Raw genomic sequence first — 27,221 nt, 5'->3', positions numbered from 1 at the left:
AGGACCACTCCATTGACATCTATAGCAGTCATGCTGTGAAGTTTGGAACTGGACTGGAAAATGCTCTGGTGGCCAGGTAACTGACCAAATCTACCCCATTGGGCCCCCAGACCTTCTCCCTGTTGGATTTGGCCATCCAATCTGGGCCAGAACCCAGACTAACTTTTAAAAACTTATCAAATGTTTTCAAATTTACAGTTACCAATGCTTGAGTGAGGTTGAATTAAAAATTAAGATTTCTTGAAAAATCTGTGTCTCTGGAATCTGCCAGTGGATTTTGATAATTTTGGACTGTAAAAAAGCCATAAAAATATAATCTACATTGGTTTTGTGATTCATTCGTGTTGTGTGACTTTCAAATTTTGTTGCTTAGTACTGTCAAATGCTTTTCACTAGTTTCTTTAATTAAGCCTTGCTGCTCGAAGCCATAGCTGCCCAGGGTTGAGTTTAACATTGTTCAAACAAACCTGACTGGACTCACGACTGTTTTTGTGAGTGTATTCCAAACTGAGATGGCAAGGTGTGCAAAATAATGATGGTTTTGGATGCGGTCCGTATAATTACCAGGGGCCAAGATTCAACCATTCCAACCATGTGTATATTTTAGTGTGTCATCCTAAGTGTAACTGGTATGCCCAGACGTGGGTACCATGCACACTGTATTTCTACTTTGCTGGGGCTGCTCTCTGAGGGGCACGAGTGGAGTGCCTCCTTGGCCCCTTTTGGGACACGTGAGGAACACTTGAAGGGCTGCAGTGCCTGAAGAGCACTTTACTGGCACTCAAAGAGCAAGGAGGGATGTCTAGTCCCCTTTTTAACTTCAGCACGTGAAGAGCGCTTTATTCACACCAAGAGTGCAAAGCTAGCAATTTACTCCCTTTTGGCCACCTCACGTGGATAGCGCAGTAATTATTTTTATTTTTGGAGCACGTGAAGTGCATCTTCCGCCTTGGTGCAGAAAACGTACCCCCATGTCCTTGTGGTTAGGCCCCCCTTTTTTCTGGTGTGGGGAGGCCCTTTGAAGTTGTGGAGCTAGCACGGGTTAGAGCACTACCAGGAACTGCTTTTTGGAAAAAACACCGCTGCAGCCGATAACCATGGAGGAGAAGGATACCCGCTGGTCAGGCAGGAGTGAAGAGATCCCTGCTGACCAGGAGGTCGTCCTGTGAGGAGACAAGCGGTATCTGAGCGGGGGAAGAGAGGACCTGGCTGGAGCCGCCCCTCCCTCTCCACATCACTCAAGTGCGCTGCCCGAGGTGGGACCGGCCTCCAGAAGAAGGGCCGCGAATCAGGGGCAGCAGCGCCAGAGATTTGCGGAACACCACCTTCCCCCTCCCCCTAATAGAGGTGCAGATGCACCACATTACCTTTTTGGAGGAGGGTGAGTCCCTCTTGTTTGGAGCAATGTTGCTCAGGGGCATTATCCTGGCCAGGCAAATGAGGAGGAAAACCTCAACGGACGTCCCCTGCCTGTCCAGCCATCCTTCTGGTACGGCATTCTTGGGAATAAGAGCGCAGGAGCTCCCGGTCTCTGCATGGGGAGTGAGACCCACCGTATTGTTTCAAGCATATGCACAGGAGCGTGGGAACCTCACAGATGTGGTTTATGGTGAATGGCATAGGCAATATATAAATAATCTCAGGGTATGTGCTAAGGATAGTGATGACTCACCATTTGGGGAAAGCTTCATGCTATGTGCATTTCAAATGATATCTTGGCCTTCATGATAATGTGTTTACTATGACATATGCATTTTTGGTGGCAATGACAACCTGCCTACTGTTAGTGTTGCAGAATACCAGTAACTTATATGTTTACCTGACTACTGCTTATTTTCGTAGAGTACTAGTTACCTGTGTAATGTTCGACAACTGCTCATGAAGCTGGGTTTTACTGATACATGTCGTGTTTGGTCTAATGATGTTTTATGAAATACAGTTTATTTTTATATAAGTTGTGTTTCCTTTATGATGTATTTATTGGGTCATGTGTGTAGTGTGCAAACGCTTTACACATTGCCTCTCGGTTAAGCCTGACTGCTTGTGCCAAGCTACTAAGCGGGTGAGAGGGGTTATCTTGGGTGTGTGATTCCCTCGTCCTGACTAGAGTGGTGGGTTCTGCCTGGCTTAGGTACCTACCTCAGCTAACTAGAAACCCCATTTCTAACGGAAGCCTATTGGCTAGTGACTGAATCATCCCTCATGGGCACTCTCTGTGAAGAAATAGAGTACCCCTGGCACCGTGAACATCAGATCACGCTGGAACTGGAAGAAGGACTGCCCTGCTGAACCCTGGACTGCACAAAGAAAGGCTGCATCCTCTGCTGGACTACACCTGAGGGACCTTGGGCTAGCAAAGACAGGACTGTGTCTGAGGCTCCTGGCTCAAAGAACAGTCATGTCCCAGACAAATGAAGGGAGTACAAGGTCAGTCAGCTGACCCCCGGGAACCAGCACCAGGATCATCACAGTTGAAGTAGCCTATTTTAGCAAGTCAGTAGCTGCATAGGAAGAATCCCCCTTATTGCCACTAGGTGCCCCTAGAGGCCGGTCCTTTATGGCCAAAAGTAGCACCCAAGTCACCAAGACCTTGGAATGTCATCTGGATCTAGACTGGTCACTCAAGAAGGACACAAACCTCCACCAAAGGATACCGATGGGACCATCTCTGTATACAGAGACTGGTGGCTCAGCTGCCACTGTTCTTCTACTGGCTCAAAGAAGACTTCCAGGCACTCTGATCTCTGTGGCCAAATTCACCCGACCCGTGGACCAAGGAATAACCTCAAAGGTACCCCCGTCGACCGCAAAGCAACTGCAGCATCCTAAAGCATCTTCATCTCCTGTATCCACAGCATTAGGACCACTCCATTGACATCTATAGCAGTCATGCTGTGAAGTTTGGAACTGGACTGGAAAATGCTCTGGTGGCCAGGTAACTGACCAAATCTACCCCATTGGGCCCCCAGACCTTCTCCCTGTTGGATTTGGCCATCCAATCTGGGCCAGAACCCAGACTAACTTTTAAAAACTTATCAAATGTTTTCAAATTTACAGTTACCAATGCTTGAGTGAGGTTGAATTAAAAATTAAGATTTCTTGAAAAATCTGTGTCTCTGGAATCTGCCAGTGGATTTTGATAATTTTGGACTGTAAAAAAGCCATAAAAATATAATCTACATTGGTTTTGTGATTCATTCGTGTTGTGTGACTTTCAAATTTTGTTGCTTAGTACTGTCAAATGCTTTTCACTAGTTTCTTTAATTAAGCCTTGCTGCTCGAAGCCATAGCTGCCCAGGGTTGAGTTTAACATTGTTCAAACAAACCTGACTGGACTCACAACTGTTTTTGTGAGTGTATTCCAAACTGAGATGGCAAGGTGTGCAAAATAATGATGGTTTTGGATGCGGTCCGTATAATTACCAGGGGCCAAGATTCAACCATTCCAACCATGTGTATATTTTAGTGTGTCATCCTAAGTGTAACTGGTATGCCCAGTCGTGGGTACCATGCACACTGTATTTCTACTTTGCTGGGGCTGCTCTCTGAGGGGCACGAGTGGAGTGCCTCCTTGGCCCCTTTTGGGACACGTGAGGAACACTTGAAGGGCTGCAGTGCCTGAAGAGCACTTTACTGGCACTCAGAGAGCAAGGAGGGATGTCTAGTCCCCTTTTTAACTTCAGCACGTGAAGAGCGCTTTATTCACACCAAGAGTGCAAAGCTAGCAATTTACTCCCTTTTGGCCACCTCACGTGGATAGCGCAGTAATTATTTTTATTTTTGGAGCACGTGAAGTGCATCTTCCGCCTTGGTGCAGAAAACGTACCCCCATGTCCTTGTGGTTAGGCCCCCCTTTTTTCTGGTGTGGGGAGGCCCTTTGAAGTTGTGGAGCTAGCACGGGTTAGAGCACTACCAGGAACTGCTTTTTGGAAAAAACACCGCTGCAGCCGATAACCATGGAGGAGAAGGATACCCGCTGGTCAGGCAGGAGTGAAGAGATCCCTGCTGACCAGGAGGTCGTCCTGTGAGGAGACAAGCGGTATCTGAGCGGGGGAAGAGAGGACCTGGCTGGAGCCGCCCCTCCCTCTCCACATCACTCAAGTGCGCTGCCCGAGGTGGGACCGGCCTCCAGAAGAAGGGCCGCGAATCAGGGGCAGCAGCGCCAGAGATTTGCGGAACACCACCTTCCCCCTCCCCCTAATAGAGGTGCAGATGCACCACATTACCTTTTTGGAGGAGGGTGAGTCCCTCTTGTTTGGAGCAATGTTGCTCAGGGGCATTATCCTGGCCAGGCAAATGAGGAGGAAAACCTCAACGGACGTCCCCTGCCTGTCCAGCCATCCTTCTGGTACGGCATTCTTGGGAATAAGAGCGCAGGAGCTCCCGGTCTCTGCATGGGGAGTGAGACCCACCGTATTGTTTCAAGCATATGCACAGGAGCGTGGGAACCTCACAGATGTGGTTTATGGTGAATGGCATAGGCAATATATAAATAATCTCAGGGTATGTGCTAAGGATAGTGATGACTCACCATTTGTGGAAAGCTTCATGCTATGTGCATTTCAAATGATATCTTGGCCTTCATGATAATGTGTTTACTATGACATATGCATTTTTGGTGGCAATGACAACCTGCCTACTGTTAGTGTTGCAGAATACCAGTAACTTATATGTTTACCTGACTACTGCTTATTTTCGTAGAGTACTAGTTACCTGTGTAATGTTCGACAACTGCTCGTGAAGCTGGGTTTTACTGATACATGTCGTGTTTGGTCTAATGATGTTTTATGAAATACAGTTTATTTTTATATAAGTTGTGTTTCCTTTATGATGTATTTATTGGGTCATGTGTGTAGTGTGCAAACGCTTTACACATTGCCTCTGGGTTAAGCCTGACTGCTTGTGCCAAGCTACTAAGCGGGTGAGAGGGGTTATCTTGGGTGTGTGATTCCCTCGTCCTGACTAGAGTGGTGGGTTCTGCCTGGCTTAGGTACCTACCTCAGCTAACTAGAAACCCCATTTCTAACAGAAGCCTATTGGCTAGTGACTGAATCATCCCTCATGGGCACTCTCTGTGAAGAAATAGAGTACCCCTGGCACCGTGAACATCGGATCACGCTGGAACTGGAAGAAGGACTGCCCTGCTGAACCCTGGACTGCACAAAGAAAGGCTGCATCCTCTGCTGGACTACACCTGAGGGACCTTGGGCTAGCAAAGACAGGACTGTGTCTGAGGCTCCTGGCTCAAAGAACAGTCATGTCACAGACAAATGAAGGGAGTACAAGGTCAGTCAGCTGACCCCCGGGAACCAGCACCAGGATCATCACAGTTGAAGTAGCCTATTTTAGCAAGTCAGTAGCTGCATAGGAAGAATCCCCCTTATTGCCACTAGGTGCCCCTAGAGGCCGGTCCTTTATGGCCAAAAGTAGCACCCAAGTCACCAAGACCTTGGAATGTCATCTGGATCTAGACTGGTCACTCAAGAAGGACACAAACCTCCACCAAAGGATACCGATGGGACCATCTCTGTATACAGAGACTGGTGGCTCAGCTGCCACTGTTCTTCTACTGGCTCAAAGAAGACTTCCAGGCACTCTGATCTCTGTGGCCAAATTCACCCGACCCGTGGACCAAGGAATAACCTCAAAGGTACCCCCGTCGACCGCAAAGCAACTGCAGCATCCTAAAGCATCTTCATCTCCTGTATCCACAGCATTAGGACCACTCCATTGACATCTATAGCAGTCATGCTGTGAAGTTTGGAACTGGACTGGAAAATGCTCTGGTGGCCAGGTAACTGACCAAATCTACCCCATTGGGCCCCCAGACCTTCTCCCTGTTGGATTTGGCCATCCAATCTGGGCCAGAACCCAGACTAACTTTTAAAAACTTATCAAATGTTTTCAAATTTACAGTTACCAATGCTTGAGTGAGGTTGAATTAAAAATTAAGATTTCTTGAAAAATCTGTGTCTCTGGAATCTGCCAGTGGATTTTGATAATTTTGGACTGTAAAAAAGCCATAAAAATATAATCTACATTGGTTTTGTGATTCATTCGTGTTGTGTGACTTTCAAATTTTGTTGCTTAGTACTGTCAAATGCTTTTCACTAGTTTCTTTAATTAAGCCTTGCTGCTCGAAGCCATAGCTGCCCAGGGTTGAGTTTAACATTGTTCAAACAAACCTGACTGGACTCACGACTGTTTTTGTGAGTGTATTCCAAACTGAGATGGCAAGGTGTGCAAAATAATGATGGTTTTGGATGCGGTCCGTATAATTACCAGGGGCCAAGATTCAACCATTCCAACCATGTGTATATTTTAGTGTGTCATCCTAAGTGTAACTGGTATGCCCAGACGTGGGTACCATGCACACTGTATTTCTACTTTGCTGGGGCTGCTCTCTGAGGGGCACGAGTGGAGTGCCTCCTTGGCCCCTTTTGGGACACGTGAGGAACACTTGAAGGGCTGCAGTGCCTGAAGAGCACTTTACTGGCACTCAGAGAGCAAGGAGGGATGTCTAGTCCCCTTTTTAACTTCAGCACGTGAAGAGCGCTTTATTCACACCAAGAGTGCAAAGCTAGCAATTTACTCCCTTTTGGCCACCTCACGTGGATAGCGCAGTAATTATTTTTATTTTTGGAGCACGTGAAGTGCATCTTCCGCCTTGGTGCAGAAAACGTACCCCCATGTCCTTGTGGTTAGGCCCCCCTTTTTTCTGGTGTGGGGAGGCCCTTTGAAGTTGTGGAGCTAGCACGGGTTAGAGCACTACCAGGAACTGCTTTTTGGAAAAAACACCGCTGCAGCCGATAACCATGGAGGAGAAGGATACCCGCTGGTCAGGCAGGAGTGAAGAGATCCCTGCTGACCAGGAGGTCGTCCTGTGAGGAGACAAGCGGTATCCGAGCGGGGGAAGAGAGGACCTGGCTGGAGCCGCCCCTCCCTCTCCACATCACTCAAGTGCGCTGCCCGAGGTGGGACCGGCCTCCAGAAGAAGGGCCGCGAATCAGGGGCAGCAGCGCCAGAGATTTGCGGAACACCACCTTCCCCCTCCCCCTAATAGAGGTGCAGATGCACCACATTACCTTTTTGGAGGAGGGTGAGTCCCTCTTGTTTGGAGCAATGTTGCTCAGGGGCATTATCCTGGCCAGGCAAATGAGGAGGAAAACCTCAACGGACGTCCCCTGCCTGTCCAGCCATCCTTCTGGTACGGCATTCTTGGGAATAAGAGCGCAGGAGCTCCCGGTCTCTGCATGGGGAGTGAGACCCACCGTATTGTTTCAAGCATATGCACAGGAGCGTGGGAACCTCACAGATGTGGTTTATGGTGAATGGCATAGGCAATATATAAATAATCTCAGGGTATGTGCTAAGGATAGTGATGACTCACCATTTGGGGAAAGCTTCATGCTATGTGCATTTCAAATGATATCTTGGCCTTCATGATAATGTGTTTACTATGACATATGCATTTTTGGTGGCAATGACAACCTGCCTACTGTTAGTGTTGCAGAATACCAGTAACTTATATGTTTACCTGACTACTGCTTATTTTCGTAGAGTACTAGTTACCTGTGTAATGTTCGACAACTGCTCGTGAAGCTGGGTTTTACTGATACATGTCGTGTTTGGTCTAATGATGTTTTATGAAATACAGTTTATTTTTATATAAGTTGTGTTTCCTTTATGATGTATTTATTGGGTCATGTGTGTAGTGTGCAAACGCTTTACACATTGCCTCTGGGTTAAGCCTGACTGCTTGTGCCAAGCTACTAAGCGGGTGAGAGGGGTTATCTTGGGTGTGTGATTCCCTCGTCCTGACTAGAGTGGTGGGTTCTGCCTGGCTTAGGTACCTACCTCAGCTAACTAGAAACCCCATTTCTAACAGAAGCCTATTGGCTAGTGACTGAATCATCCCTCATGGGCACTCTCTGTGAAGAAATAGAGTACCCCTGGCACCGTGAACATCGGATCACGCTGGAACTGGAAGAAGGACTGCCCTGCTGAACCCTGGACTGCACAAAGAAAGGCTGCATCCTCTGCTGGACTACACCTGAGGGACCTTGGGCTAGCAAAGACAGGACTGTGTCTGAGGCTCCTGGCTCAAAGAACAGTCATGTCCCAGACAAATGAAGGGAGTACAAGGTCAGTCAGCTGACCCCCGGGAACCAGCACCAGGATCATCACAGTTGAAGTAGCCTATTTTAGCAAGTCAGTAGCTGCATAGGAAGAATCCCCCTTATTGCCACTGGGTGCCCCTAGAGGCCGGTCCTTTATGGCCAAAAGTAGCACCCAAGTCACCAAGACCTTGGAATGTCATCTGGATCTAGACTGGTCACTCAAGAAGGACACAAACCTCCACCAAAGGATACCGATGGGACCATCTCTGTATACAGAGACTGGTGGCTCAGCTGCCACTGTTCTTCTACTGGCTCAAAGAAGACTTCCAGGCACTCTGATCTCTGTGGCCAAATTCACCCGACCCGTGGACCAAGGAATAACCTCAAAGGTACCCCCGTCGACCGCAAAGCAACTGCAGCATCCTAAAGCATCTTCTTCTCCTGTATCCACAGCATTAGGACCACTCCATTGACATCTATAGCAGTCATGCTGTGAAGTTTGGAACTGGACTGGAAAATGCTCTGGTGGCCAGGTAACTGACCAAATCTACCCCATTGGGCCCCCAGACCTTCTCCCTGTTGGATTTGGCCATCCAATCTGGGCCAGAACCCAGACTAACTTTTAAAAACTTATCAAATGTTTTCAAATTTACAGTTACCAATGCTTGAGTGAGGTTGAATTAAAAATTAAGATTTCTTGAAAAATCTGTGTCTCTGGAATCTGCCAGTGGATTTTGATAATTTTGGACTGTAAAAAAGCCATAAAAATATAATCTACATTGGTTTTGTGATTCATTCGTGTTGTGTGACTTTCAAATTTTGTTGCTTAGTACTGTCAAATGCTTTTCACTAGTTTCTTTAATTAAGCCTTGCTGCTCGAAGCCATAGCTGCCCAGGGTTGAGTTTAACATTGTTCAAACAAACCTGACTGGACTCACGACTGTTTTTGTGAGTGTATTCCAAACTGAGATGGCAAGGTGTGCAAAATAATGATGGTTTTGGATGCGGTCCGTATAATTACCAGGGGCCAAGATTCAACCATTCCAACCATGTGTATATTTTAGGGTGTCATCCTAAGTGTAACTGGTATGCCCAGACGTGGGTACCATGCACACTGTATTTCTACTTTGCTGGGGCTGCTCTCTGAGGGGCACGAGTGGAGTGCCTCCTTGGCCCCTTTTGGGACACGTGAGGAACACTTGAAGGGCTGCAGTGCCTGAAGAGCACTTTACTGGCACTCAGAGAGCAAGGAGGGATGTCTAGTCCCCTTTTTAACTTCAGCACGTGAAGAGCGCTTTATTCACACCAAGAGTGCAAAGCTAGCAATTTACTCCCTTTTGGCCACCTCACGTGGATAGCGCAGTAATTATTTTTATTTTTGGAGCACGTGAAGTGCATCTTCCGCCTTGGTGCAGAAAACGTACCCCCATGTCCTTGTGGTTAGGCCCCCCTTTTTTCTGGTGTGGGGAGGCCCTTTGAAGTTGTGGAGCTAGCACGGGTTAGAGCACTACCAGGAACTGCTTTTTGGAAAAAAAAACGCTGCAGCCGATAACCATGGAGGAGAAGGATACCCGCTGGTCAGGCAGGAGTGAAGAGATCCCTGCTGACCAGGAGGTCGTCCTGTGAGGAGACAAGCGGTATCTGAGCGGGGGAAGAGAGGACCTGGCTGGAGCCGCCCCTCCCTCTCCACATCACTCAAGTGCGCTGCCCGAGGTGGGACCGGCCTCCAGAAGAAGGGCCGCGAATCAGGGGCAGCAGCGCCAGAGATTTGCGGAACACCACCTTCCCCCTCCCCCTAATAGAGGTGCAGATGCACCACATTACCTTTTTGGAGGAGGGTGAGTCCCTCTTGTTTGGAGCAATGTTGCTCAGGGGCATTATCCTGGCCAGGCAAATGAGGAGGAAAACCTCAACGGACGTCCCCTGCCTGTCCAGCCATCCTTCTGGTACGGCATTCTTGGGAATAAGAGCGCAGGAGCTCCCGGTCTCTGCATGGGGAGTGAGACCCACCGTATTGTTTCAAGCATATGCACAGGAGCGTGGGAACCTCACAGATGTGGTTTATGGTGAATGGCATAGGCAATATATAAATAATCTCAGGGTATGTGCTAAGGATAGTGATGACTCACCATTTGGGGAAAGCTTCATGCTATGTGCATTTCAAATGATATCTTGGCCTTCATGATAATGTGTTTACTATGACATATGCATTTTTGGTGGCAATGACAACCTGCCTACTGTTAGTGTTGCAGAATACCAGTAACTTATATGTTTACCTGACTACTGCTTATTTTCGTAGAGTACTAGTTACCTGTGTAATGTTCGACAACTGCTCGTGAAGCTGGGTTTTACTGATACATGTCGTGTTTGGTCTAATGATGTTTTATGAAATACAGTTTATTTTTATATAAGTTGTGTTTCCTTTATGATGTATTTATTGGGTCATGTGTGTAGTGTGCAAACGCTTTACACATTGCCTCTGGGTTAAGCCTGACTGCTTGTGCCAAGCTACTAAGCGGGTGAGAGGGGTTATCTTGGGTGTGTGATTCCCTCGTCCTGACTAGAGTGGTGGGTTCTGCCTGGCTTAGGTACCTACCTCAGCTAACTAGAAACCCCATTTCTAACAGAAGCCTATTGGCTAGTGACTGAATCATCCCTCATGGGCACTCTCTGTGAAGAAATAGAGTACCCCTGGCACCGTGAACATCGGATCACGCTGGAACTGGAAGAAGGACTGCCCTGCTGAACCCTGGACTGCACAAAGAAAGGCTGCATCCTCTGCTGGACTACACCTGAGGGACCTTGGGCTAGCAAAGACAGGACTGTGTCTGAGGCTCCTGGCTCAAAGAACAGTCATGTCCCAGACAAATGAAGGGAGTACAAGGTCAGTCAGCTGACCCCCGGGAACCAGCACCAGGATCATCACAGTTGAAGTAGCCTATTTTAGCAAGTCAGTAGCTGCATAGGAAGAATCCCCCTTATTGCCACTGGGTGCCCCTAGAGGCCGGTCCTTTATGGCCAAAAGTAGCACCCAAGTCACCAAGACCTTGGAATGTCATCTGGATCTAGACTGGTCACTCAAGAAGGACACAAACCTCCACCAAAGGACACTGATGGGACCACCTCTGTATACAGAGACTGGTGGCTCAGCTGCCACTGCTCTTCTACTGGCTCAAAGAAGACTTCGCGGCACTCTGATCTCTGTGGCCAAATTCACCCGACCCGTGGACCAAGGAATAACCTCAAAGGTACCCCCGTCGACCGCAAAGCAACTGCAGCATCCTAAAGCATCTTCATCTCCTGTATCCACAGCATTAGGACCACTCCATTGACATCTATAGCAGTCATGCTGTGAAGTTTGGAACTGGACTGGAAAATGCTCTGGTGGCCAGGTAACTGACCAAATCTACCCCATTGGGCCCCCAGACCTTCTCCCTGTTGGATTTGGCCATCCAATCTGGGCCAGAACCCAGACTAACTTTTAAAAACTTATCAAATGTTTTCAAATTTACAGTTACCAATGCTTGAGTGAGGTTGAATTAAAAATTAAGATTTCTTGAAAAATCTGTGTCTCTGGAATCTGCCAGTGGATTTTGATAATTTTGGACTGTAAAAAAGCCATAAAAATATAATCTACATTGGTTTTGTGATTCATTTGTGTTGTGCGACTTTCAAATTTTGTTGCTTAGTACTGTCAAATGCTTTTCACTAGTTTCTTTAATTAAGCCTTGCTGCTCGAAGCCATAGCTGCCCAGGGTTGAGTTTAACATTGTTCAAACAAATCTTACTGGACTCACAACTGTTTTTGTGAGTGTATTCCAAACTGAGATGGCAAGGTGTGCAAAATAAGGATGGTTTTGGATGCGGCCCGTATAATTTCCAGGGGCCAAGATTCAACCATTCCAACCATGTGTATATTTTAGTGTGTCATCCTAAGTGTAACTGGTATGCCCAGACGTGGGTCCCATGCACACTATGGCCCTCATTACAACCTTGGTGGGCGGCAGAGACCACCCGCCAAGGTTTTACCGCCGCCTGCCGGCCCAGCGGGGATGTCGGCCGTAACATTGGAGCCGGCTCCTAATGGAGCAGGTGGTGTTGTGCCCGTGCGACGGGTGCAGCTGCACCCGTCGCGTTTTTCACTGTCAGCTGTGCAGACAGTGGAAAGCAGGGTGGGGCTGTGCCTGGGGGCCCCTGCACTGCCAGTGGCAAGTGCATGGGCAGTGCAGGGGCCCCCAGAGGCCAGCCTTTCCATGGCGGTCTGCTGCAAGCACTGCCCTGGTGGATTAAAACTGCCGGGACAAACATGGCACGGTCGTAATGAGGCAGATTGTACCACCAGCCTGTTGCAATGAGGCCCTATGTCACTGGAACTAAGCTATACCTGGCTGATGAGTTCTAATTAGGGCAAAACCTGTCCTGAGTTACTTGTGTTCCAGGTCAGGGAGGGCCTGGCCTGGCAGTTTGGATTGCACTGTTCCCATTTGAGCAGGACGATATCTGATTTGCATATGGATGGGTCCAAATTGAAGAGACATGGTGTACAAAATAACAATGGATTTTGATGTGGCCAGAGTGGTTACTAGTTGCGGAAATTAATTCAAGAATTCTATCCATCACTTTGTTTGTATATTTTAGAGTGCCACCCTAAGCGATCGTGTGTATGGCCAGACATGGGTCCTGTGCACAGTTTGTCACTGGATACAAGCTAAACCTTGCTGATGAGCCCTAAGTAGAGCAAAACCCATCCTGGCCTGCTTGTGTTTGGGTTGAGGGTGGAACTGGGCTGGCAGTTCGGGCTGGATCATTCTCATTGGAGGAGGGTCAAGACTGATATGCATATGACTGTGTCCAAACTAAGGTAGCATGGTCGGAAAAATAACATAGACTGTGTTAAACCTGACAGCCTTACAGTGGTCATTCCCCAATTTTTTGCCTGCCTCTCTCCACTTTTCTGACACTGGTTTTGCTGTTTTTAGGACTCTGCACACGTTACTACTGCTACCCAGGGCCAAAGTGCATATGCTCTCTCCCTTAAACATGGTAACATTAGTTCCTTCCCAATTGGCATATTTGACTTACTTGTAAGTCCCTTGTAAAGTGCACTACATGTGCCCAGGACCTGTGAGTTGAATGCTACTAGTGGGCCTGCAGCACTGGTTGTGCCACCCACATAAGTAGCCTCTTAACCATGTCTCAGGCCTGCCATTGGAAGGCCTGTGTGTGCAGTTTCACTGCCACTTCGACTTGGCATTTAAAGTACATGCCAAGCCTTAAACTCCCCTTTTTCTGCATATAAGTCACCCCTACGATAGGCCCTACGTAACCCAATGGGCAGGGTGCTATGTAGATAATAGGCAGGAGATGTACATGTGTGTTTTATGTGTCCTGGTAGTGGAAAACCTTTTTCCACTACTGTGAGGCCTGCTTCTTTCATAGGATAGCATTAGGGCTACCCTCATATACTGTTTGAGTGTAGATTCTGATCAGAAAGTGGTACCAAGGTCATATTTAGTATGGCCAGAATGGTAATAGAAAATCCTGCTTATTGGTGAGGTTGGATTTTATATCACTATTTTAGAAATGCCACTTTTAGAAAGCAAGCATTTATCTGCACCTAAAATCCATCTGTGCCTTACAGCCTATCTCCAATCCACATCTGGGCTGGGCTGGTAGACAGCTCTCTTGTGCATTTCACCCAGACAACCACAAACACAGGATACTCAGTCACACCTATACTCTTCCTGGGCTGGGAGAGTGGAGGGCCTGACACTTACATTTCAAAAGCTAGTGGCCTGCCCTCAGACAATGGACTACCAAACCCCCTACTGGGACCCTGGCAGACAGACCTGTACAGAAAGAGGACCTTGTGCACTTCAAAACCACTCTTTGAAGTCTCCCCCAATTCAAAGGCATTTTGGGGTATATAAACTGGATCTCTGATCCCACCAACTCAGACACTTCTGGACCTGAACCTGCAACCTGTCAAGAAGAACTGCCTGGCTGTCAAAAAGACTCATCTGGACTGCTTTGCTGAGAAGGACTGCTGCCCTGCTGTTGCCCTGCTGCCCTATGGCTTTGCTGAGAAGTGCTCTTCAATGGCTTGGATTGAGCTTCCCTTCTGTTTTCTGCAGCCTCAGGGCCAAAAAGACTCCATCTCTTCAAGGAATCAACGCACAGCCTGCCAGAAACGACGCACAGCCTGCATCGCGATGAGAAAATTGCGACACAGCTGAACCAGAACAACGCAGCCCGACTTCCCGAGTGAAGAATTTGACGCAGTGCCTGCCTTGCGGACGGAAATTGAGCACACAGCCTACCGGATCGGCACACAGCTGAACCGCAACCACCCCGCCCGACTTCCTGAGTGACGAATCGACACAGCGCCTGCCGCGTGACAGACAATTCGACGTATCGTATACCAGATCAACGCAACGCCTGTGACTTTGTCCCACACACCCAGGATTTCCACACATCGTCCCTGGACACCAAAAAAAACCCTGCTTGACAGTGAGGAACCAAGACTGCACGCCGGAAATCAATGTAAAGCCCCTTGTAGCGTGTAAAGAAATGACACGTGCTGGAAATTCCAATGCACACCATATTTTCCCACGTATCTCCTCCTCTGCGGTCTCTGTGCGTGTTATTTTTGAAGCAAAACAGGTACATTGTGAAACCAAGAGACAACTGTTGATTTCTAAGATTTAAGACTCTTTTTTAATCTTGCAAAAGTGATATCTCAACTTGTGCTTATTGAATCTTTATCGATTTGACCTTTATTTAACCAGATAAATATCTTATATTTTCTAAACCTCTGTGGTGTATTTTTGTGGTGTTTTTACTGTGTTACTGTATGATTTATTGCACAAATAGTTTACACATTGCCTTCTAAGTTAAATCTGACTGCTCAGTGCCAAGCTACCAGAGGGTGGGCACAGGATAATTTGGATTGTGTGTAATTTACCCTAACTAGGATTGTGGTCCCTATTTGGAAATAGGTGAATACCTCTGGCAACTAGAGACCCCATTTCTAACAGACTGGGGTTTAGCCAGATTAATTACAACTGGCTTAGATTAATTCAATCATTCCATCCATCACTTATTTGTATATTTCAGTACATAAATAGCAGGTACATACACAAAGGAAGCAGATGCACACTGTTCTGTAATGCAATAGATCACACAAACCAAGAGGGTACAGTGATTGGTGCAAGCTGATGTCAGCAGGCTCTTGACCCCCACCCATGTCACTTATGGCAGCCCACTGACATGTACTGTTCTTTAAGAGCCTGTGCACATTAATGAAGCAAATTACATTTCTGTTCCTAATTTATAGTGTGAAAACTAATTTTGTACTGCACCACTCAAGCCTTAATGACAGCTAATGATTGATGTACCCTCCCGCAGTGTGCCTTCCCTCCGCTAGTTCAGAGCTCCTGTATAGGAACAGAAAAGTACTCCTGCTATACTTATACTGATATAAGACAATTTCTACCAACCAGAGACTCACAATCATGCCTACTCCGACACCATGAGCAATCATAGACATTTGTGGTTAATCCACATTGGTTTGCACCGTTTTTGGATTTCGGGTCTCAGGGGTTTTCACCTAGGCTTTTGACACCTCATTGTATGGCTTAGCATGCCACATTGTCTTTGAAAAGAGAGATTGGGGTCAAGTTGTAATTCTTCGTCCAAGAGACCATGGCACATTAATGATACTGAGAAATTGGGTTTTTAACTTGGAAGGGAGTGACCCCTACCAAAGTAATAAACACAATATTTGCTCAACCGCTGGTAACAGTGGAGGTGTGTGGCGTAGAACATGGCTGCCAGGACGTAATCCCCAGAGCTCCAGGCCGGACTGCCACACAAACGCCCTACAGCTTTCTGCATGATCCTGTACCTCTGAGTCATGGAACGATCCTGTGAGCCCCCCACCGGCAATCCTGAGGTGCCACTGATCGAGTCCTGGAGGAGCTCTGCTGGGACAGGCGGCCCACAGCACAGCTGAGGCCTGCATGCCATGCCACAGCTAGTGGCGGGCATTGCCATTGTCCCCCCACAGGTTGCAGTGGAGGTTGCCACCGAGGGGCCTGGTTGCGAGGAGGCAATTTCCGAACTCAAGCAATAAGAGATAACCTAACAATTCTCCCCTGGGCAGCCGCGGGTTAACAATAGCCAAAGATGGAACTATTCAACTGGAGGAGTCATCTCCATTGAAGAGGGGGGGTCCGGAGGAGGTGCGGGCCTTGGGGGGTCTCTCTAGGACTGAGTACCCCTCCCTACAGGCTGCATCTGGTCTGGAGCAAGAGGCTTCTATGGGAGGGCTGAACCCTGAGGATGCTGGGGATACTGGGGGCGACAACCCCCCTCCCCTGTCGGTCGATCACCTTACCTGGTCGTCGCAGTGGTCGTGCGGGAGGAAACGGGGTCCATGGTGCTTGCTCTGCCACTAGCACCCGCCAACACAACACTGCCACGCCTACTACTAAGTCGTAATAGGTGTGGTGGTGTTGTGTTGATGTGGCGGTGCCAGCGGAGCAACCTCCACTGCACCGCCAACCACCAGCATGGCTGCTGGCGGCTCTCTGCCCAAATTATGGCAGAGAGCCGCCAGCAGTCATGATATGGCATCAGTGGCGGTCTTGTGGCTGGCGGGACTTCGGCAGTCTACATTGTAGACCGCCAAAGTCATAATAAGGGCCATAATCTCCAGGAGACGCACATTACTGACACAGCAGCCCATTGTATGGCCACAAATGGAGAGGCCAAATGTACCACTCCTTCTATTCTTATGCCAGGAGAATGGTGATCTGGGTGGTGCCAAGGGTTCCGTTCTCACTTACTTACTTAGAGGCGGACATGAACGGAAGGTATTTCCTCTTGCAGGAATGGTGCCCAGTTCCTCATACTTAACACTTACACCCCAAACAATGATGACCCTGGATTCTTCTGTACTGTTCAGAATATTCTGGTACAAGACACAGACCCCCAGTATTCTTGCTTGGTGATTTCAACTGCACACTGGACCCCATTCGGGACAGAGCGCCGCCAAGGACATGCACAAAACCACATATCCCCACATCACTACGAGGATTGATGGAAAATGTACCTCTCACAGATATATGGAGGGTACACCACCCAGAACAGATAGCATTTACCTGTCATTGCCCCACACTTAATACATATAGACAGCTAGACAGAGTCTAGGTAACAGGGATCCCACACCCTGAGAATCTGAAGATTCAACACCTGGCAAGATACCTTTCAGATCATTCACCAGTCACTTGTCATTACATATGGGGGTGGACCCCACAGGGCATTAGGTTGTGGCGGTTACCGCCAGATATTCTGGAAGACACGGAGAGGAGGGAAGGCTTGTCAGGGGTCATTGAGGAATACCTGGATAACAACTGTGGAACCACTGCCCATTGGGCTACGGAATGGGAAGCCTTAAAGGTGGTTGTCAGGGTAGCATGCAAGGCCTTCCCTAAGGGGTACGCAGACAGTTACTATCCAGATTACAGAGGAAAGAAGCTAACCTCACAGGAACACAGACGACTGTTCATATTAATCAGAAGGACCAAAATAGGGAGCACCAAATAAAGCATAAAATCATAGATCTATGGGACAGACTCGACAAATACACCCTAGGCCATTATAGACAGAGGCTACACCTTGAAGGGAGATAAGCCAGGTAAGTTCCTGGCCTGAATTCTCTGATGGGAAATAGCCACAACACAGATACTACATCTTGTGGTCATTGGACGGTCAGAGAGCCACAACAAGAGCAGCTATTGCACAGGTATTCCAACAACACTTACAAAGGATATGCACAGCAGATCACAGAATCCAGACCCCAGAATATGTCTCCATCCTAGCACAGCTAGATATCTAACAGGTTCCCCCCTAGCAGTCAAGGAGTTGGACACCCACTTGGGTCTCGAAGATATATGGGCGGCGCTTACAGTGCTTACGTGTGTTATGGGTCCGGAAAGCGATGGTCTCCCCCTGGAGTTCTATCAGGTCTACTCCATCCCACTGATGCAAAAACTGCTTGAGGAGGCGCAGAACAGTAAATTACTTCCCCCCATTGTGAATGAGGGAGAAATGTGCATGTTGCTGAACCGGGAGATGCCAATGAGGACCCCTCGGCATACCAACCAATTACTATCATGAACACAGACATGAAAATATTTTGCAAAGCCCTGGCAACACGATTGATCCCATACATGCCACAACTGGTATATGAATTCCACTGTGGCTTTATCCTTGGGTGGCATACTGGCATGAACCTCAGAAGATTGGTGCATATCATGTCAGAGGACAGAGAATCAGAGGACGAGCTAAATCTGGTCTCGATAGACCTTGAGAAAGCATTTCATAGTGTAGACTGGGGAGACATGTTTGAGGTTCATGGCTTTCAGTCCCCAATATTGTCAATGGGTATGTTTTCTTTACACTAAGCCAAGCGCAAGAGTCAGGACAGGGGGCATACGATTGGAGCAGTGGACTCTGGAACGGGGCACGAGGCAGGGGTGTCCTTTTATCTCCTCTATTATTTGCCCTAGCTATTGAGCCCTTACCCATAAGGGTCCATCATGAGATGTGGCAGCAAGGTATTCAGGTTGGAGATACACAGCATGCCGTTCCCCTGGAACACTGATGATGCCATGTTTTATTTATTCTTCTCACAAGTGTCGACTGTTAGCATCACTGGCTGAGCATGCTTGAGGAGTCCCTGCCAAACTTGGGTCTCTGGTGGAAATTGGATAGCTTCAGATATTTGGGCATTAGGGTGGCCCGCAAGACAGACCGACAATTGAGCTTAAACATCAATAGGAATCTTAAAGGTCTCGGTTTCTCTATAGAGTTCTGAAATACACTACCTTCTTCATTGATGAGAAGGTTAGCCATTTCAAAGATGGTGATGCTCCCCAAGTGCCTATGTGCACTGCAAAACTCACTGTGCCGAATATCAGCTAGGGTCTTCAAACAACTAGACACTATGCTGGTCTGAATCTTGTGGGGGGGGGGGGTAGAAGAAGTAGGGTGGCCCTCCTGCCTTTTAAAAGGGAATATGAGGACGGCGGACTGGAGGCATGAGCTTTGACCTATACTATTACGCCATACAATTGCAGTATGTGGCACACTGGTTGGCGCCGGAAGACAACTGGGAGAAACACCTATTTGTGGGCAAAGTCCCGGCGGAGAGACTACCCGAAATCCTAATGGAGGGGGCAGGTGCTCCCTCCATGATCCCCCAGCTGGTGCGCACCACAGCGACTGGCAAAAGTTTGCACAAAAGATCCTGCGAAGGGCCCCATTTCCTAGGGATCTTCCTATCTCGATACTACACCTATTACAGCAACTCATAGAGAGTATCTCTTTTCGGGACTGGGACGAGGGAGGGTGTGACATGTTAGGAGATGTATATCCTGTGGACAAATGTATCACTTTTGAGGATGCCTGCACCACATTTGAATTGGGACAAGGGCATTTCTTGCATCACATGGGGTTGTCTAGCATTGAGAAAATTGCATGCCTCATCTTCCCCGATGCTCCAAGCAAGTCACACACGTTGGGGGTTATTTTGTCGTTTGGGCCAGGCCATCACCTAATTACCTTACTGTACAAAGCCATGAGGGAGGAAAGAACACATCCCTAGCTCGAGCGCAGCCTGGGAGAATGACTTGTAGGACAGGTTGGGGGAAGTAGACTGGTCATGCAATAATTACCCTATACATAAGGTGCACTTTAATTTCCTACACCGGATACACCTAAATCCCAGGGACCTCCACAAATTCTCTTGTGTGCACCAGCACAGTTGTCCACACTGTGGGAGGGACAACGCTGGGTTCATACATTTGGCATGGGAATGCAGTGCAGTACAGGAATAGTGGCAGCAGGTGACTGCTTGAATGAATAGCACAGTGGGGATGCCGGTCAGCGCTACTCCAGCCAGTTGCCTCCTGGGGAATGTCAGGGGTCCGAAGGGCACAAAAATGGCATCCAAACTTGTGCAATTAGTGCTAGTACTAGCAAAAAGGAGAGTCGCCATTTCATGGATGGACATGACTGCACAAACACTAACACAGGGGGATGTGAAGGAATGGGCACTAGCAGAAGAAATGCACATTAAGCTAACCAGATGAAACGACAAGGTGGGCGAGGGATCTAAATACCTGGCGAATGCTCAGCAAGCGACTCCTTAATCTGGAGGCCTCTGATTAGGAATCAACGGCAGATAGTAGGGCACATGACTATGACTAGGCATGGCTCAGGTATGAGAGGGCCCCCATGGTCACAAAACGGGGGCTTGCTACAACAGAAAAATAGCTATGGCAGAGAGTGCCATCCCCTAATGACACAGTTTGTATTGTGATGGTAGGATATCTCTTCCCTGGGGCATCTTCTGTGTAAACCTATGATGCACAGCATGAATACTGAAGTACTGTATGTAACTGTGTGTGTTTTTGTTTTTGCTATTCATTGTAACACTGAAAAATAAAGTTTGTAAAAAAAAAAAAAAAACCTGGTAACAGTGGAATAAGAAGCAGACATTCCCCCAGAGAAAAAATGTGTTAAGTTGCGGGTTCAGAAATAAACTGATCCCTCTGTGAATGAGGGATGCATTCACATCTGGGTCAGACACATCTCATAGCCCATTCCCAAGCCAAGATTTTGCACCAGGGAAAATATTCCATGAAGCATTATTTGTGCACATGCTGCACATTTTAATGTTGTGCAGATTTATATTGTTACTTGGTGCACAGGCAAAACAAGATTAATTCCTAATATGGGGCATAGTTTGCTAATTTTATGAACAAGTATGAGTTTGGTGAAAATCTAAATACAGTTTCGGGCTAAGTTAAATATTTATGTTTCAGAAAGAGGCCTCTGGTCTAAGAGTTAATTGTGAAAAGTCCATATTATTCCTGGTAAGTCCCTGAGATCACTGATTGGCAATTCGGAATAAAACTCCGAACATGTAGTTTAATATATCTTAGCATAGGCAGAACCAAAATACCAACCTTTCCTGGGACCTGAATCTTACCCCACAAACAGAAAGGCTCCAGACAGATATGCAAGGGCGAGAAAAAAACTACAATTTAACACCCTGGGTGGAGTCACCTTATTTAAAATGATGATATTGCCTAAGCTCCTGGAATGTATTACAGAATGTTGTTCCTGAAATCCACCAGAAATGGTTTGAAAATATATGAGAAACTGCATGCCCATTTTTGTGTGCCTGGTATGAACCCACAAAACGCATTTGACAAATTCATACAATTTCTATATGAGGATAGAATGGGGACAGCAAGCGTACCCTTATATGAGTGGGCCACACAGATTGGCACAATAAATGATTAGCTTTTCGGTGGGGAGGAAGATCCAGCATTGAGACCTGAATCTCAGATGTTAAATGAAATTAATCTAGTTGGCGTTTTGTACAGGAGCTCCAACCCAAAGACCCTCTTGGTTATGATTAAAGTGGTAATATATTGCTAGTACAAAGCTCTCCACTGGATCAAATGGCCCTGAGGTTGTTGGGTATGGGTAAAACATAGTGCACAACTGGCTGGCTTTGAAAAATGGGACCTTATTTGGATCTATAAATTAAGAGATGCATATCAGGGTCCCGATATGAAATACATCTTGTTGTTACAATCAGAATTTGACTTATAAATGGCACAATTTTCTAAATGCTTGCAACTAAGATATATTCTTGCAGCCTACCAAGAAGCTATAGCAGAACCTCTCCCTCCCTCCCCTGCTCCCCCTCCAATCCCCCTTCCTCCCGGAGGCACAACCCACTCGAGAACAGGTTAGTCATTAGTCTGCTTGAGATGTGAATAATTTTACCGCTGCTGTTGAAAGACCACAAATCAAAAAAGGAAGACATAATAGGGCTCTAAGATACCAGTGATTGCATGGAATCTTTCGATTTCAGGGAAATCTATTTTGAGACAATCTATCAATGGAGCACAAGTGATGGGGATCCAAAATCCATTTTCCAGTGTTAATTCCCATAGGGAAAATACTGTCGCATCTACCGTAAATAACTGCTGAACAGATTTGAACTAAACTTGGATGAGGCCTTGTCCAACTAGTTACCATTTTAAGGTTTTGTGAAAAGCTATTAAGTGGAGTTTGAAAAAAGGAAAAAAACTGACTGGACTTATGATTTTGAGTTTGGCATTTCTGTCAATCTAATTTGCATTTTTGACAAAGGTGATGGGTTGATGAAAGTTTTCCATTATTTTTCCCCAAACTTGAAATTGTAAACTCCCATCACAATTGTGGTATTGGCATGATAGATAATATCTCTAGGGCCAACGGTGGCACAATTGTTTTTATTTAGGCTTAGGTGTTCCGTGCATCACTAGAGGTGTGAAAAATGTCATTTTTACCAGAAACAAACAGGATTTCCAGTCACATCCTACACCCAGTCCAGTGACGTCGCCAGGGTGCCTTTGGCTCCAAAGTAAGCACTGAAATGGGCCCCTTGGATGCTAAGGCTAAGAAAATACAGCACAAATCAGGATTTAGTGGGCCCCTGAACCCTCTGAGCTCTGGTGCCACTGCACCTGCTGCGCCATTGATAGCTATGCCCTCAACCCAGCCCTATACAGGCTACAGACAGCATGCATTACATTGCTGCCATTTTTGGTGCATTTCATGTGCAATGTTTTCTATTTTCACAGAGAATATTACCCATAGAGAATTCTCTATGCACTTGTAATTTTGGGACATCCTTTATATCTTTATCTTTGATCCCAGCAGGTGCCTACCCTGCACCAAATTTGGCAAACTCCAAGAGCATGCACTAGATATCTGTATTCTGGAAGTGGGGTGCATCATGATTAAGACTGGGTCAAAATTTAAAAAGGAGCAAAATACCTTTCCTATTGAACTCACATCTGACCTGTAACATATGTGTAAATGACGCCTCTGTCATATATTTACCATGAGGACACTAAAAAGGTTAAGGCCAAGTGAGGGAATTTCACTCAGCGCGATAAATCCAATTGGAATTCCGTCACCTGCAATTATCAGTGTCTCCTGGCCTAAAATTATCCGGTCCACAAACTGGAGCTGATCATTCTGAGACAAAGACACTAGAGCTCACTCTGCTATTGCAGCGTCTACTTGCTGTGGGAAGCAGCAATGCTCCCCCTGAACAGACAGAAGTGGAAACCCACAACACTTAATGTAGCCCTCCCCCTCACACCTTCCACTTGGTCAGACAGCAGTTGGAATGCAGTGTATTGCTTCCTAAAATGGCAGAGAGAATGTACAGAAATAGATCCAAAATTCTGCGTTTCCTATTCCATTGAAAACCTTGGACTAGCCACTATTGGGTGCAGAAACAGAGATACTGGGCCTAGAGAATCCCTGTATCAAATTCTAGCATCTTGCAAACTCGTAATCAGGGCCTCAGAAGGAAGCCTCTAAAAGAAGCAGCCCTGAGACAACTGTTCCAAATACTGAATATTAAAGAGATGTTTTCTACAAGAAAAGAACGAAACATTTTGCTTACATAGGATAATCGACCAGCTGCTGTCTTCTTGCTTCAAGTTCTCGGTTCTGAAACTTCCCAAATTTTTTGATGATACCATGATGCCCTCCGCTAGATGCATATGTAAAATTGAGGATCTGTATGGTGTCTGTAAAATAAAAAAAGGAAAAGTGGTATACTAAAATATTTTTGAATAAAATAGAAAGTTATGATATATGTCACATTTTATAGACTTATGCTGCTACAGGACTCAGCAGGCCCCGCCTTGTCCTGACAGGCTCAGGATGCGGGTTTGCCGGGTTAATGCTCCTTTGCTATAGCAGAGGAGCCAGCCCTGAATCCTATCAGTGACTCTTCACCCAACCCTCCCAAAAAGAAATACAATGCAAGGCTGATTTAACTCACAAGCTAGGCTCCTCAGATTTCCTTCCCCTCCTTTGAATTTTTGGCATGGCCCATGAAAGCTTTTTGAGATTTGGGGAGCACCCCTGTGAGTTGTAGTCAAATACACGGGCAGCGGAAATGATGATACTCACTTGTTTTGATAAAAGAGATTATATCATCCTCAAAAAAGGTCCAATGAGAAGAAAAGCGACTGAACAGAAAATCATGGCATGTTAAGTAACAAAAGAAGTATGATTACTTTGCCAGGCACTTTTGCCATCATTTTTAAAACAAATAATAAAACACACTTCTGATGGATACAACTACCTGTGGATTCCTCACCTAATGAATTCTCCCATGGCGCCAGCATTCGACGGAAATCTTCTTCCTAGTCTCTGCACGTCGACGAGGACGTCACTCTAGCCCACGCGACGCCGTCTGACGTCATACAGGCAATAAGAGGTCCTCGACGACGTGCCGACGTCAGTTCCCTTTTTTCCGTGCATTCGAAACGGTTATCTTCGAGGGAGCAGCTGTTACTTTTGTGGTTACGTCATCGAGACTCCCGGCGCCGTAGAGAATCTCGGCGTCATTCGAGCAAGGAGACTCGTTCCAGGTCTTCGGATCGGCGCCGAAGGACATGTGAGATCAGTCCCACGGTTACGCCTCATCCTTCGACGCCGTTGCCCTCTCCGGCGTCTCCGACTTCACCTGGACAGGCGTCGGTGATTGAGGTATTGGAGCCTCAGGTGTTATCTCCGGCGTCGCAGACGTCGAGGCCGGCGTCGGGGTCGCCTCCGAGACAGGCACCCCAGTATCCGGCTTTTCCCACCCCTGGAGCCGATAGTTCCGCATTCTTGAATGCGATGTATGCCATCTTCCAACAGATGGCTCCAGGGGGTGCTCCGGCTGGGCCTTTGGCCTTTTCATTGGGTGATCCTGCGCCTCTTCGGCCGGCACCCTTTATGCCCTTTCTCCCTTTTGGGAACGTGGGCTCGGCGCCGGTGTCGGCGCCGGTGGCCGCTCCGGTGGCTTCAGAGGGATTGGCCCCGGGGATTTCCATCCCGTCGACTTCGGGATTTCGGCCTGTGACTCCGGTGGGTCCATCTGCTTTGACTGCTCTTTCGTCGGCGCCGAAGTTACCTGTGGCGCCGGACGCGGCGTCGGTGGCTTCTGAAGATCGGCGCCGATCTTCGACTTCGGCGGAGGCATTGTCGACTCCGCGTATTGAGCAACGGCTTCATTCGAGGAGACGTGCTCTCCGTGTATTAGAAGAGCAGGAGTACCAACGAGCCCTGGAAGAAGGAGAGCTAGAGGACTCGGGTGATGGGCTGCGTGGTCTGGAGTCGGCCAGTGGGCTGGACACTTCCCCTGAGTGGGATCTTTCGTCCCCAGGAGAATATACTGAGGAGGCTGCTTCCTTTCACGCAGTAGTACGGAAGGCAGCTAGTTTTTTGGACCTGCCTTTGCCGGTGATGGAGGCAAAACAAAACCTTCTAACAGAGGTGCTACATCCGGCCTCAGCTGCGGCAGAGCCTCTTTTGCCATTTAATGACGCTCTGCTGGATCCGGTGTTAGAGGTGTGGAAGAGGCCGGCATCTTCCCCAGCAGTTCACAGGGCCGTGGCCAGGAGGTATCGGGCGGCTCCAACTGACCCTGGTTTTCTGTCTAGGCACCCTACACCGGAGAGCTTGGTGGTGCAGGCCTCCTGTTCATCCAAGTCAGCGCCTGGTTCTTTCCCGACGGTGCCTGGGGACAGAGATTCAAAGAAACTGGAGGCGCAGTCCAAGAAGATTTTTTCGTCCTGCAGTCTGGCGTTGAAGGCCACCAACGCAACCTGTATCCTGGGGAGGTATATTCATGCTCTGATGGATGACATTTCCTCATCATTTACAGAGCTTCCCCAGGGTCTTTTGGACGTTGTTTCAAATGCCCAGGCTGCTGCGACCCAGATTATCCAGACTGGACTGGATACGACCGACTCGGTGGCCAGAGCAATGGGCACAACTGTGGTGGCAAGGAGGCAGGCCTGGCTCCGTAACTCGGGCTTTTCTGCGGATGTACAGTGCACATTGTTGGATCTCCTGTTTGATGGGGACAAACTGTTTGGAGCCAAGGCTGATTCGGCCTTGGAACGTTTTAAGGAGAGCAGGGCCACGGCTAAGTCGTTAGGGCTCCAAGCTCCTTCTTCCACGGCCTCTTCCAGATTTTTCAGGAGGTTTCGTGGATTTGGGCGTGGCTCTTCCTCCTCTTCCTTTCGGGGAAGATATCAGCAACCTGCCTCTTCCCATCCCTATAGATCTTTTAGAGGGATAGGTAGGGTCCGCACCAGAGGAGCCTCTCAGCAGCACTCTGCCTCTTCCTCATCCTCTGGCGGGGTGCAGCAGGGGAAGCAGCCTTAGGCTTCCACCATTCCCCACTCACTCCTCTCCTGTAGGGGGAAGATTACAGCATTTTCTCGCCAAATGGAAGACTGTTACAACGGACACTTGGGTTCTCAGTATTGTGGGAAAAGGCTACACCCTTCCCTTTCGGGAGTTCCCGCCCCTCATCCCACCCCGCCCTTCTTATTGTTCAGAAGAACACCTCCTGTTGCTAGAACAGGAGGTACAAGCCCTCCTTTCAAAGGGCGCGGTGGAGTTGGTCCCAGAGCAGGAAAGGGGTCGAGGATGTTACTCAAGGTATTTCCTGATTCCCAAGAAGGATGGTCGTTTGAGACCAATCCTGGACCTGAGGATCTTGAATTGGTTCCTCAAGCAGGAAAAGTTCAAGATGCTGACCCTAGCACAGGTGCTTTTGGCGTTGAACAAGGAAGACTGGATGGTGTCTGTCGACTTGCAGGATGCTTACTTTCATATCCCGATACTCAAGTCACACAGGAAGTATCTCAGGTTTGTGGTGGGATCGCAGCACTATCAGTTTGCGGTCCTTCCGTTTGGTCTTACTTCAGCACCTCGAGTCTTCACGAAGGTGATGTCGGTGGTTGCGGCAGAACTCAGAAGGAAGGGGATAGCAGTATTCCCTTACTTGGACGACTGGTTGATCAAAGCCAAGTCCCCGGAGCTTGTGTCGCATCATCTGCAGTCAACAACCCAGTTGTTGTTCGACCTGGGTTTTTCGGTGAACGAGCCCAAATCTCACCTAGAGCCCTCTCAGCGCCTCCTGTTCATAGGGGCAGTACTGGATACAAC

General features: G+C 47.8%; 1 protein-coding gene across 1 annotated transcript in view; it reads right to left on the bottom strand.

Moving 5' to 3' along the window:
* SEL1L3 (SEL1L family member 3) overlaps positions 1–27,221 on the bottom strand; it is a 390,847-nt gene that overhangs the window by 265,791 nt on the left and 97,835 nt on the right. The window contains exon 3 of the mRNA XM_069202147.1: positions 23,668–23,794. Coding sequence (XP_069058248.1) covers positions 23,668–23,794 — 127 coding nt within the window. The remainder of the gene's footprint in view (positions 1–23,667; positions 23,795–27,221) is intronic.

Source organism: Pleurodeles waltl, chromosome 1_2 (assembly GCF_031143425.1).
Source record: "Pleurodeles waltl isolate 20211129_DDA chromosome 1_2, aPleWal1.hap1.20221129, whole genome shotgun sequence".
Classification (NCBI taxonomy): Eukaryota; Metazoa; Chordata; class Amphibia; order Caudata; family Salamandridae; genus Pleurodeles; species Pleurodeles waltl.
This window is presented reverse-complemented; position numbering and strand designations above follow the sequence as displayed.